The sequence below is a fragment of the Echeneis naucrates genome, chromosome 5 (assembly GCF_900963305.1).
Source record: "Echeneis naucrates chromosome 5, fEcheNa1.1, whole genome shotgun sequence".
Classification (NCBI taxonomy): domain Eukaryota; kingdom Metazoa; phylum Chordata; class Actinopteri; order Carangiformes; family Echeneidae; genus Echeneis; species Echeneis naucrates.
In genome coordinates this window covers 16,021,905-16,036,592 of record NC_042515.1, presented here as the reverse complement: position 1 = coordinate 16,036,592, position 14,688 = coordinate 16,021,905, and the positions used below count along the sequence as shown (strand labels likewise).

At 38.2% G+C, this 14,688-nt stretch overlaps 1 protein-coding gene across 4 annotated transcripts in view; it reads left to right on the top strand.

Moving 5' to 3' along the window:
* The window catches only part of cpne5b (copine Vb), a 107,335-nt gene that overhangs the window by 55,169 nt on the left and 37,478 nt on the right, over window positions 1-14,688 (top strand). Inside the window, exons 7-9 of one of the 4 annotated variants that reach the window (XM_029502123.1) lie at window positions 473-493; window positions 3,996-4,022; window positions 5,514-5,525. The exons of the other annotated variants lie outside the window; for them this stretch is intronic. Of the exons in view, the coding sequence (XP_029357983.1) occupies window positions 473-493; window positions 3,996-4,022; window positions 5,514-5,525 (60 nt within the window). The remainder of the gene's footprint in view (window positions 1-472; window positions 494-3,995; window positions 4,023-5,513; window positions 5,526-14,688) is intronic. 4 annotated transcript variants of the gene reach the window in all.

Here is a 14,688-nt window from a genome sequence, read left to right as displayed (position 1 = left end):
ACATGAAATCATAAAAGTATTGGTATAATATGTATGTTGTAGAAAGCTTACAGAATGATTTGATTCTTGTAAGATGGATCAGATTCAGTTTTGTGTTTTATATCACAATTACCTATTGGTTTTCTGCGTAACTTGGACAAACTACAGTGGTGACACATTAGTTGTTGGGCTGCATCATATTGAGATGAATGCCTATATCATAGAACATTAATTGGATTATGTCTGAAGAATGAAAATACGGAGACACAATGATGCAGCACTGACGCATCTCTCAAATCATAAAAATGAGTGCTCTACATTAGAGCTGTAGCTTCACATTATGAAGTACTTGTGACAGGTCCCCTAATGCATCTTATAGCCTCTTTGTGGCTTAGTGGGAGAGAATATAAATCAATAAAGAAAAAATCAAAGACATATCTTGCAAAAAAACAAAAGCAAAGACCACATGGATGATGTGAAGAAGCGTTTTCAGTCTTGGCGCCTTCAGATTAATGTATTTTGTTCCCGAGTTTGATTTATTTATGTCAATACAGTATTCACTCTTTAATCCAATTTAAAGTAAGTGAGTCCAATAATGAGCGCACAATATGTGTTTTTCTCTGGGTAAATACAAAAACTCTCTTTGTTATGATGATTAACTGTGTGCAGATATCTGTCAAATAAGATTCAAATGTCAGCTCTGACACCGAATCTGTGATCACAATGAAAATATTCATTAAATATCTGGTCACACCAACATTATGTGCGACAGAATATTAAAAAACTTTCCCTTTGTAGATCTTCATATTTCTCCACATTGGTTCTTTGATTTTGACAGATCTTAATAGCATTCAAAAGTAATAATTTCTGACACTGGTGACTCATCTTTAGGTTTTCATTTTGAATATAGAAACTATAATGTGCAGTTAGGTTCACTGATGAACAGGATGAAAAAGGACACTATGGCTCTGAAGGGTTTTCCATATATTTTTAATATGATATCCACATGTCATGTGATGCATCTTCATTCGGCCAAAAATAAATATCAAAGTATCAGTTAATTAATTATGAATACAGAGCCGTTGTGGCTGTTAAGTGTCTAACACTCTCCAGTAGTTGCCTATTTTTCAGTTGAGAATCTAACCCTTGAAGACCCGACTGCTATATAGTCAAATCCACTGTCTGTATCCTTTTAAGGTTAATATAACAAGTAAGCAGATGTTCAGTCAGCTTTAAAAAAGGTGGGATAGGAAGAATGCTCTAAAAGTACATCAAATAGTAAAAAGCAGCCAGTTTAAAATTGCCTGGAACAGGATTTTACAGCTCTGTCATTACGGCAGCAATATTATTGCTTTTATTATTTATTCTCTATCTTCATGACTGCCATATTATACTGCTGTATTTACATTCCAAAATCATTTTCCATGAAGCTACTGAATCACAAAAGTTGAGCAAGGTTCAACTTTCTGTGGCAGGAAAACCTGCGCTGGCACCCCTGCTCTGCCAGTGCAGCTGCCTCACTGAAATGAATCATGGGACTTTGTTTTACTTTTTTTGAGACAGCGCTATTGTCAGTTTGAATAGTGAGTGCTTGTGAGAAGGACTGTGAAGCAGGTCAGACAACCCCTGCAGACCCATTCACAGCAAATGGCAAACAGGTTTTTCCTGCCCCAGAGCTTTGGTGTTAAAGGGTGTCTGCTGTGTGGATGAGAGTTCATCCACACAGCAGACACTCTTGTGTCTAATATTTTTGAGCAAAATTCAATTTTTTCTTCCTGCCGTCAGTAATTGATCATCTGTTTTCTCCAAGCTAAGCTATCTGTGTGAGAGAAAACAATTTTTCTGTCATAGGGGATTCAACTGGAGCGATCAATCAACTTGACAGATAAGGTTTTTCTGCACTAAATTAACAAGGTCAGGGACAGTGTTCAGGATGAATAGTTTGATCAGGTTACACTATGCTCTGAGCTCAAACCTTGCAGCAGAGGTGGACAAAGTACACAACTTCACTACCTGAGTAAAAGTACAGATACTCCTTGTCGAATAGTACTCCAATACAAGTAAAAAAAAAAAAAAAGCTTCGTCAAAATATTACTTAAGTACAAAAGTATTTGCCTAAAAAAAATGTATGTAAAAAAAAAAAATTCATAAGGAAATACAGTAAAGGAAAGTAGCTGTATTGTCATTATACAATACACTGATGTGATTCTGCTACAGACATGTTTATAGCTCAAACATACCTTCAGTTAAAGAGGCCCTAAAGAAGCGGTCTCTGGAGGGATCTGGTCTGGTCTCTAGTCTCTGGAGGGGTCCAGATTCTCGTCTGTACAAAACATATTTTATTTGGGCACAATAAACATAGTCTATTGTCTCTGATGTTCAGCTTGATTAATAGACAGTCCTGTGTGCTCCATGTGTAGGTCCTCCTCTGCCTCCTTTTATGGTGGTACTTCTTGTCATAGATGGAGGTTGACGGCAAAAATGGAGGCAAGAATTAGTGAGTTAGTGTCGCGGCTCCGCACTTTAGCTAGCTCAGCTTATGCTAGCGTAGCTAGCTATAAAGCTAAGTCTCGTTTCACCTTAGCTTGACTTGTTGATGCCGGTAACCATGGTAACTAGCAGTCGCACACACGGAGAAGTGTAGTAGCTGAACACATGGACCGGTTTTATTCAGCTATTTTATTCCTTCCAACATCACAACACAGCACTTTTATGAGTTTCATCACACTGACTATAAAGCTTACAGCGGCTACAGCTGGCATTCACCGGAGAGAGGACAAACAGGCTTCTCTGCAAGTGTACGCACAACACAACATGGCTACGTGCTGACTACGTCACACATTACCCATAAGGCCACCTGCTTAAGGGGGAACGCTCTGGCCGGTCACACTGCAGCGGCCATGAGACAAGAGACTGATACACTGAGGACAGAAGACCGGGAGTCTGATCCCCTAAAGTGGAGCTGTGTGGATATTAACCAGTTGTTTTAGCACAATATCTCATGTGCCACAAGTATCAAAATACTGTACATTTCAACATAGTTCCCCATTGCTGAGCCTATTTTGTGTTTGTAAACCTTCCATAATCCAATCTCTACAAAAACGAGCTGTGTGTCTGTCATGTTGGGAAGTAAAGCACATTGCAGTGTAAAAGTGAGGCAGCATGTTTCTGTATGTCTTGTTTGTCTGTTGTATGTAAGTGAATTTCCCTCAGGATAAATAAAGTCAATATCTATCATACATATCATATTTATAATAAAAGATAAATTTAAAAAATATAATAGTTCTGTTTCCCAGTTCTAACTCGAGCAGCATGGTGGCTCCCCTTATTGCCCTCCGCATTAATTTCATTAATTTCAGTGATGACTTATTTACAGAGAAAAAGGGGACAGAATTTAATATACCACTTCATTAAATGTAAAAATATATATAATTATTTCACTATTGAATTCATTATTTCATGGTCCTGTTGCAGTGCTTCATGAATTTATTTTATCTGTCAAACCCACCCATCGAAGTCAGCAGACCTGTTTGTCCTCAGGGGGAGACAAATGGGTCTGCTGTCCCAGGCCCAGGGTAGGGCTTATTTGTGGAAAAGATTATGTAACATTTGAGTTACATACACTTCTTATTTGTTTTCTTCCTAATTGTCAACCCCCCCACCAAATGGTTTGGCCACCGAGCCTTCGCTAAGCCCCGCCCCCCGTGGTTACTGTTGCTATACCAGGCTGTTTTCTGTCCGAAGTTCGGTAGTAAAATGTTCAGTCAGCATAAGTAAGCATAAGAAAAGAGAATAAGCAAATAAATGGTTAAGCATTTTTCTAAACAAATATTTTTTAAAAAGATGGTAACGGTGAAGCTGGGACGTGACGAAACGTACAGCAAGGTAAGAAACAGCGCAGTTAGCTTGTAAGATAAGCTCTAATGCTAACGTCCGTTAGCCTAGCTTGTATTAAAGCCAGACACAAAACGTTGTCTTTGACAGAAACAGCTGAGTTTGGTAGCTCCATCAGAAAGGAAGAGACAGGGGAAAAAGCTCCCGGAGCGGTGGCAGAGGCATTTATTTAAATTGGCGTTACTTCCGCACAAATATATCTACGCAAATTTAAAAGTACTCCACAGCTTCTGACACAACAACACACACAAGGACCGGGACATTACTCGTTGTTAATGTTTTTTTGTGCAGAAAGACAGACCTGTATTCTGCTGACTGATGAGGAGTTGGACCGTGTTGTTGTCAGTGATGTCCACAGAAGACATCCAAACTCTGGATACAAGCTAATGCGTGTTCAGGTAATAATACGGCCACAATGTATAATGAAGAAGGAGCCGATCGTGATGGAGAAATAATCCAGGTCGGATGAGGATTATACATCGTGGCCATATTCTTACCTGGAGCAAGCACAGAGGTGTGTGTGTTACAAAAACAATGAACTAGTAATGTTAGACTAGCACAAAAGTAGGAGTAACAAGAGCCTCAATAGAAATGTAAAAAGTACAATATTTTTCCTTCAAATGTAGTGAAGTGAAAGTAAAAGTATCCTGCAAAAATAGTACTCAAGTAAAGTACAGATATTCAAAAACTGTACTTAAGTAAAGTACTTAACAGTACTTACTTCATTACTGTCCACCCCTGCCTTGCAGGAATATGTTTGGGAATCAGTGGACTGATGGGAACACCTCAGTGTTCCCCTGCACCGAGCGTAGGCTGTAGAACATTTGGAGGCAGCTATTTTGGCAAATAGCATTGATTTTATCCCAAAACGAATTAGAGGACTCAGCAGCATTGATGACAAACAAAACATTACAGAGATTGGCTGCCATTGTTGCAGTGATAATTGCCTGAAGTGTCATTTGCTTTCCTACAGCAAGAGAGGAAGTTTTATTTTACGCTTGTAAAAGCAAAGAACCATGGCAAAAGAATCCTTAAAAAAAATGATGACATTTTTTGTGACTCAAAGCCATAATCATATACAGCACAAACACATGGCATGGCTACTATACAATAGATGGTAATTAAACAGAAGAGGGACACTTTTCATAAAGGTAACTACAAAAATCAGCTTAATGTCCTCCTTTTTGGATTGAATATGTCCTTTCATCAGACTTTTGCTCATCTGGCCTGTTTTACATTTCCAGTTTGTGAATGTTTCCAGGTGTTTGCTTTGACAGTTTCCTCTCTGAATGCAATGCAATATTAACAACAAGCTGATTAATAAGACACATCACTCAAACACCACTGCCCCTAATTACTGCAAATCTGTCTCTGAGTGCCTTTACTCCCATTGAGCCTGTCTATAAAACATATACTTTGAAAGACATGGCAGTGTTGCCTTTTGATGGGCTGTGTGCTTCGTTTGAGGTATGATGGATGCTGGTTCACAGGCAGAAGCTATATCAACCATTTCAGTTAATTTCTTTGCTTTCCTGGGTGGCTGCTCACTCTTCCCCTTTTCTATTTGATTAATGGCACAGTCTCTCTGGTGGCCGTTGTAATAAAGTCAAATGAGGTCTCGAATGGCTGAGGCTTTGTAGAATCAGCAGTGGGTAATTGAGGAAGTGGATGTCTCAGGTGGAGCTCTGTGTCTGCTCTCTGTCCTCATGGCAATGAAATAGTGTTTCATTTTTCCCTTCAGCAGAGTTAGTGAAGACTGTAATTGTGTTCGGGAAGCCCTGCTTCACTACACATTGTTGTATGTTTGGATGCTCATGCTCAGTTTTAAAGGTTGCAGAATTGGTGGTGTGGAAGAAACATGCTTCATCTCTAAGCAAATCAAATTGTGCTTAGTTTGGCTGCTGAATGATCCAGTAGCACAGGAGTGATAATTGAAATTGTAATCCACAGTATCCTCTTCAGCCCACTGTTATATTTGTTGGCTGGAGAAATCCCCCAAGAATACCTGTAATCTTTAGTATCACCTTGCACCAGGCAAATTCCTCTATGTTGTGTGCAGGTACTTAGCTTTATAAGGGATTGTCTGAACTCCCAAATTGGCTGTTTGGGGAATTTAATGGCTATACATACTGGAAAGCACTCTATTCGTACTGGTGATGTGGCTCACAAGTATTCGCCGTGCTATTGCTCTACTTCACTCCATTCTGCAAAAACAGCATTAGGTCAACAAAACACAGCACAGTATGATTTAAAGATAGCCTGTGGAAACCAATCAATGAATGTGGTGGGTCTATCATATATTGTTTGACTCTTAATTTCTATTGTTTAAAAATCTACAGCATTGCTCACACTGGCATGCCAGACAGGATTGACATCAGGGCACTTACACTTTAGGCACCTAAACCACTGAAAAACATTTTAATACCTTTTTTTTGTCGTGAGAGAGAGAGAACCTTTATTTTTGGTAGCCATTTCATTTATGACATAATATTGACTTATCATCCACTCTCTTTCTTTCCTCTTCTTCTTTTTCTGATTATTTTAAAGGAGTAAAATTTCATTTCACCGTAGCTGTGGGAGGCACATTGATTGATTCAGACCTTGGCCATCAGAGGAACTGGGAGAAATCCTGCCACACCCCACCCAATATCAATCAACTCATGTCCTGTTGGTGTGGGTTATTGTTTGTTTGACACAAAGTACAGCAATTGAACTGTACATATGGTTCAGTTATTTGTCACAAAGTACATGAATATAATATTTGCAGCCACTGCCACAAATAGTGTCTAATTCTGTTGGAAACACAAATGTGTCACATTTTCTTTCTCTGTCTCTGCATCTTCTTTTCCCTCTAGAGTCCTTAGAGATACCAGACTTCATTATCTATATAATTCAAATGTTTTATAGCTGCACCATTACACCAACGGGGAATATATATGATATCTTCTTTTTGTTATGCTTTTTTTTTACACTGGCAAACATCATATTACAACTGATTTAAAGTGAACTTCTATTGGTTGGTCTTTGTTTGGATGCACAGACTGAGTTTGACATCACTCCAAGCATAATTCAAGCTCCCCACAGATGTGGTCTGATTCATTAGATTGTACAAACACGATCTGAAATGACAGTGTTCACCTGCATGTGATCCTGAAATGATCAGATGATAAAAGCTGTGTTGAGTCAACCTAACAGTAAGCTCATGCTGAATCCTGATTTTTTTTTTTTTTTAACTCTTTAAAAAAAAAAAAGCACTGAAAGGACTGGAACTGGAGTATTACCCCTTAGCTATGTCCTCTGCTACTCAATGTTTTAACTGCATTATATCTTCATTTGTACTATTTGCAAAACATGTTTGTTGTAAACCTCTAAATATACAATACATTTGCAAATCTCTGTTCATTGTGCTGTTTCCTTAAAAGAACCCAATTATCAAAAATCATTAAACTCTAATGACCATAAAATTATGTCACTCAAATACTATTAAATACTTATTATTCCAACAGCAGGCAGTTTTCACCTTCAGTGAAGGATTTCCAGAGTTGGAGCTTCACTTTCACTATCCATTTACCTTTATGCTCCCCCACACACCTGATGAAAATCACAGATGAGAAACAAGAGTTTTTTTCTGACCATCGCTGACAAGGACCTTGTAGCCTACTCCATTGGTACCGTGATAAGCATCATCTCTGTTCTCTAAAGAACACCACCCATGGAGCTTTTGCTTTCCTGCCCTCTACTTGACTGAGTCATTGTGCTCTTTGTGGCCGAAATATCAGTGAAAGCCACCAGGAAGCTAAATGCTGCGCTCCTTTATTCTTGATCACCACATTAGACAAAAGCTGCAGAGAGGAATGGATTAGGTGACCTGTGGGTGGCAGACAACGGAACTAAATACTGAATACTGAAGGCAATAAACTGACAACATGGCCAGTAATATTTATTTAGGTTAGTCTGTGGCTGATAAAGCTTTAGATCAACAAAAACATGCAAAATATTTTTGTTGATTGATGTGTGTGTGTGTGTAGCATTCACTATTTTAGTTGCAATTTGAGTAACATGATATATTCAGGAATTCAGCAAGAAAAGCTTGTTTGCAACATGATTTCTTCATTGACTGCTGGAAAGATTTCCCTAATAAACATAATAGCATAATTGCAATATTAAAGGCAATGTCAGTGTGCCATTAAAAATAAGTAAGCATAATGTATCAAACAATATAGCAAATTGTGAGATTAGCAAAGCATAGTTGTCTTTATGAGCCATCATTACATTCACAATCACTCAGCCAAGAATATAATAGGCAGCGCCAGGAAGTCCCATTTTGAAAATTGCAGCTATCATCAGAGGGCAGAATTTTCCAAAAAAAACCAGTATCACTTAGAAATGTGTCGACAAAGTACAGGGTAATGTTAGTTATCACGTTATTAGTGTGAAGCAATCCAAACTGTGCCACACACAATGAATGAGCACTTTAATGACAGACATCAACTCTTACTATTGCTTTTGTTGAATTTTTCTCTTCTGCATTGTTCCAGTTTCGCTCTATTCACTTTGTTTTGTTTAGCATCAAGAAAAAGTTGGGGTGCATTGTACCTTTATGTTTATCAAGTCCATCAAGATATTCTGAACAAACCCACAAATTTGAAACACTCAAGTGACACCAACCTGCAAAGCTCACAGGATGCTCAAATGTGGGGTTGTACACACTGACATGCTCCGCCATTCATGTGAGTGTTGCTCATTTGGGTGTCTTAGACTTAAAAACCCTGTATACCCAATGCAGAGGGGGTAGCTAGGCGTCTGCTGATTTGTTAGTTAACAGCTGTTTAGATGGATTTATTGGATGCTGAAGCGAAATTCAGTCTTTTGGGAGTAAGGTAAAAAAGCAGCCTGTTCTTTTGATGAAGTTTGGGAGGGGGGTTCAGCAGATGGCTATCTATATGTTTAACATTGGCTACAGGATTTCATCTCTCATTTTCATGCCAAAGTTTGGTCCTTGTCTGTATGCAGTGACAGAGGACACTCATGAGTGTGAGGAACATTTAATTAATTTCCGTTGTACAGAGGTTTCCATAACGGGCTAATGGCAATTGTGTGACATTGAGCATGTTAATACCAGCAGAGGAAATATCAGTTTTTTGATTAAGTGCAGTTTTTGATTTGATTTAGATTATGATTTTCTCTTAGTTGGACTGTGCCATTGATGGTAGATTACAGGAACATGATTAATATGTAATGGAGTCATTCCACTCCCTTTCCCAGTCATTTTTCTTCAGGATTAAATGAATACACGACTTTTACAGGAAGATAATTACAGTCTGGAAACCTTCAAGAGAATTCTGCTGCAGGATTTGGCAGCACAGTATGTTGTCAAGTGAGCTGCTAGTTAATGATAATGATGTCCACGAGGTGCAGGGAGAAGTAAAAGTTTAATCGATGGTTATTAGGATTAAAATTGTTGTATCAGAGTTAAGGTAGCAAGTATATTTTAGATAGGATGGAGTAGGTGTGGGGGAGTCAATGTCAGGATGTCATATGAAGGATGACATACTCTTGGTAAAAATTTGAACGGTTGAATCTGACGTTCATAAGATGGCACATTCAAAGACATAGCTCAACAAATAGGGTTTCTCCTGTATGTAAGTGAGCTGAGTGTTGACAATTGGCCAATTGTGTCCTTGGAAGCACACAAAGATACTGAGTGTCCTTAAAAGGGAAAGCTCAACCGAACTAGCTGCTTGACCTTAAGTAAGACCTTCACACTCTTTTTTCGGACCCTCTCCTTGACTCGACAATTTTTCAGTCTGATATTTGTCCTCTTAGCTAATGAATCAATGTGCTGGAAACAGGATAAATAATAGTGAAACAGGGCGGGCTTTCCTCCCATGTTGCAATATCTGTTAACCCAGTGAGAGTAATGGCATTTATCCATTGTAAATAAAAACCATTGGATATCTGATATAATTCATATCTGACATATACAGTACAGGCCAAAGGTTTGGACACACCTTCTCATTCAAATGAATCGCAAAGTGTGTCCAAAATTTTGGCTTGTACTGTAGATACATATAAAAAAATCCTGTTCCATTCCCACACTAAAAAATGTCACTGTATAATAGCAGTAAAATACTGGGAGCAAGGAGCAGTGCATCTACTGTAATTTATCTTTATTAACAGTACTGTAAAGACTGTATTTTGGATTACAGTGCAAGGCAGTAGGATAACTGTGGGTTTTGGTAATATTACAGTGCATCTGCTACAGTTCATTCTAACAGTATTTTATCATATTATGGGTCCAGTAGACTAAGATAGCAAGAACTGCTTGTCTAGCAGGTTAAACTAGTGAAGGACACGGAGAAAGAGTGCAGCACAGAGAAGACATAGCCAGCAGGAGCATTTCTCTGATACTCTTTTTCAGAAACAAGAACCACAACTGATTCATCAATTTATAACTTAACCGATAACTTATTTAACTTGATTAATAACTTTATTTAAGGCCATAAAATGATAAGGAGACAAACTCTATAACACCGCTTGCTTGAATACCAATCTTACCAACCTGACTTAATAAACAGACTATTTTTGTAGTTGAACAATCAAGCAGACAAAACAATTCTGAAAGCTGGCATTTGCAAGACATAAAAAAAATTCTCCTCTTTGGTTTAACCTGCTACACTCTGATGACTGCTGTCCTCTTTTTTTTCCTCATGCAAAAACTACTGCTATACCATTAAATTCCCATTTGTTATTGTTAACCTAGAAATAACTGTTCATTGATGACTATTTAGCATCATTCATCTTCAACTGCTTATCCCTTTCCGGGTCGCAAGGGGTGATGGAGCCAATCCCAGCTCACATAGGGTATACCCTGGACAGGTCACCACTCCATCACAGGGCCCAGTATTTTACAGTTATTCTAAAAAACAGTTACATTGTGTTTTAATTCCACTCTAAATACACAACAATTCTGCAGTTTTTTCCTACATAGTTAACAAGTGCCATATATGTTGTTTAAGCGCTTTAATACCCTTGGGGGTCAATTCATATTGTGAGGAAACATGAGAACTGTGGTCATAGACAATACAAAAGGCAAATAGTGAATTATTTCTTTCACGTTGGTGCCCTTCTCCCTCAGTACAAACTATTCATCTTTCCATGTTTACTGCTGGTGAATTTGCCAGGCTCCAAGTCAAGTTGTTGCTCAGATGAAAATCAATGAGAACTTTACTGTAGACTTCACTGGAGTGCTCTTCTGGAAGGCCTCCAGCAGTGTCTTGCTCAAGAAGTCTGATCAAATGCAGTGGCCTCTGGCTCTGGACACAGACTTTTGTGCTCCAAGCTTCCTGAGTGCTTTTGTGCTTCTACCTCAACTTTTGTCCATCTATCCATATAGCACTTCTTACATGCATATTCCTATATATAATATATGTGCTGTAGAGCTTCTTGTAAACAATATTTTATTTTCATGAAATTGTTGAAGAAAACAGGCCTGAATTTTTATATATCATTGCATGTCAATGACATTTATTCATTATAGGATTAAAATCAACATGCTAGTTCAGTTAATGTATTCTGACATACAGATTTTTCCTTTGAGCTGAAAGCCGCACAGAGCTGTTAGCTTGGTTATGTACTCTCTGTTCTGTTCATTTCAGTTAGACATTGCCCTTATTTTATGTAATGACAAAATCTCATTTGAAATTAAATCTCTTTTTCACTATTGCAATATCTTTGAATGTTAACCTAATATTCTTCATATTATTATAACATCCCAACAACAAACTGTGACATGGTGACACAGTGAGACAGAAGTCAATGTAAATTATGACTTTTGGTACATAGGGACATACTTTGGACGCTAGAAAAATAGAAAATAGAAAATAGAAAATAGGAGAGAAGCCTGCTTTCCAAACACCACTAATTTCACTCTCAGTCCGCCCTTCTCCTTTTCTTGTCCTTCCCACATAACCAGGGGCAAAATTCATTGAGGCAACCTTTCTTCACAGCAGGTTTGTTAGTTTGCTTTAGTCTTTGACTCCCTGAAGATTTCTGTGCTCACAGGGTTTCACTGCTGTGAATAAAAGTGGTGTGTGTGGTCACATTTATGAATGTGCCAATATGTCTCTGTGTATGTGTTTGTCTTTAAACATACTTTCAGTAATATCTAGGTTTCCATGTTCCTATGGGGAGGCATATGACTCTGTCTCTTAGTGTATGTCTGTGTGTGTGCGCGCACAATATACAGCTCTTCTTTATTTAATATCGGAGGTTCAAAAACACCTCTATGTGTTCCCTGTGGTTCTTTGAAGCTTTGTGTTAATGGGAAGGTTATATTATGCATGCGCCACTGGTTTGGCTCCTCAGTGTTTCAAATAAAAAGACAAAAAAGAAATTATTTCTTTTCAGGTGTCCTAAGATACAGGAAGAAAAGCTTTCTGATTTGCCCAGGTGCAGTTCAAAGAACAAAACTTACTTCCATCACGACACATTTATCAGATTACCATTTCAGTAATATGAGGGAGCAAAATCTTCAGAGGCCTCCCCTCTGAGACTGAGACAAATTATAAATCAGATTACCAGACTCTTTCCTTCTTTATTTGTTTCTCTTTTTTGCAGGTGGAAATCAATAGGAACATTTAAAATAAGATCTCCCCAAAATATTTTCTCAAACAACAAGACTGGTGTCTTGTTTTTTTTTTTTTTTGCATTCACACATTCATGCGAAAAGTAAAATCCAATAGGGAAAAAATTGCAGGTTAACATTGACTGATTTGTTTTTGTTTCTATGAATTTTCCTTTAGGGGCATTATTAATTGTATATACAGGTACAGTTGTTTACAACTTTGCAGGCCCAGAGGCAGCAGCTAACAACAGCACCTTCAATAATTGTCGACCAATACTACACATAAGATGAACCATTCAATTATTTTTATCGAGTACAAATAAACCATTTGACGCTGATGTTTCACGATGTGTTGAATAAATAATGGTCAGTGAGCGCAGTCCCAGCATACACACACAGCACTAACCCTTCTCAAGCAGGATTTCATCTAGTGTTCAGGAATGACCACAGATTGTACACAAAGAGAGAGGGTGTGTTTGGTGATTTGAACTGACGTGTTGTCTAACAGTATCATATAGCGCCAGCTTGTCAGTACAGCAAAGATGAATTTGTGTCATCCGAAAAGTCTTTTCTGTTGATTTTAGCCCTTCAGTTTTAAGATAATGGCCTGGTTTTTGGAAGATCTTCGAGGGGATTAATTCAGTCGTGGGAAGTGAAAGAATGAGCAGAGACAAATAGAATGTGTTCATTTGTCTTTTGAAAGATGTATTTTTGAGAAAGTGCCTGATAAGGAGCCAATTGTGTGTGTGTGTCTGTGTGAGGAGAGTTATGGTGATAAAAACACTCATCTCACAGTTTTCTGCATCACTCACTCATGTGACCAGGATGGGTTCCCCACCTTAAGATCGATGGGAGTCTTTCAGTATTTGGATCAAAGGTCTTTTATCTACTTCTTAAAACACAAAGAGCAGAAAGCACTTACACACACAGCAGGAGGGCATTTAAAGTCCAGTGTTTTGACCTAAGCATGTTCTGTCCATGATGTCATGCCCACTATAAGGAAATGGGCAGGAAATTGTCACCATAGCTACAAGTATAACAGCTTTGTCACTGAACTGGAGTAGCATCAACATCTTGGATGCTGCAAGCATGTAATATTTTTTGTACTGCTGCTTTGCTGGGCAGTACGGCAGCATTGCGGTTAGCACTGTTGCGACGGTCGTCTGCATGTTCTTCCCATGCCTGTTTAGGTTTCCTCCACCATCACCACCACCAAAGACATCATGTTTGGGTTAATTGGTGAGTCTAAATTGTCTGTAGGTGTGAGTGTGAGTGTGAGTGGTTGTTGGTCTCTGTCTGTCTCTGTGTGTTGGCCCTGTAATGGACTGGTGACCTGTCCAGGGTGACCCCCGCCCTCACCCAGTGTGAGCTGGGATTGGCTCCAGCAACAGATAGGCTTTAGAAAAAGTAAAGAAATAGCTACATCTTCAAGCAATGTATCCAATACAAAAACTCAGATACTCATTTTGTTAGTTAACATTGAAGGAGGAAGTGTTGGGATGGATGACTGTGTAGTCTGGATGGCACTGATTTTCTAATGTTTTGTTTTGTCTTTTTTTTTTTTTTTTGAAGGGAGAACTCCTCTCACAAAGAAAGTTAATGGGATGTGACCCATTTTGATGCTGTTGATGAAATGTGTTAAGCAGCACTACATAAAACCAGCAGTGTGGATGCACTCAGCTGGACAAGTCATCCAACACATACTCCATGCTGATGTCTTCCAGGATTAACCTCCACAATATAAATTAGGTTTTACTGAAGTAAAGAATAGTGGAAACAAAAATTATGTGTGCCTCCAGATCCCCATTTAAGAAACTATGCTATTCAATTTGGATCAAAAATGTGAAGTGAGGCATTAATCATGCGAGGAAAAATAATATTAGCAACCAAAATTTCAGTAAACATCAAAATACTCAACTGTGACAATTAATGACCTGAGATACACTTGTATCACACAAAGCTGCTACATTTTCTGGAGACACAAAACAAATGTTTTGTGAATATAATTTAATGGGAGAAATTGACCTCATATGTAAATGTATAATAAATACATACAAAATGTCTTATATTGACAAGAAAGAGGGATTTTTTTTTTTGTGCATCTTTTTTACTTTTTAATGTTCAGATATATTAATTTCATTTTCTGGGCATTATGTTTCATTTCCATCTGTCACCTTAAGGGCCGAAGA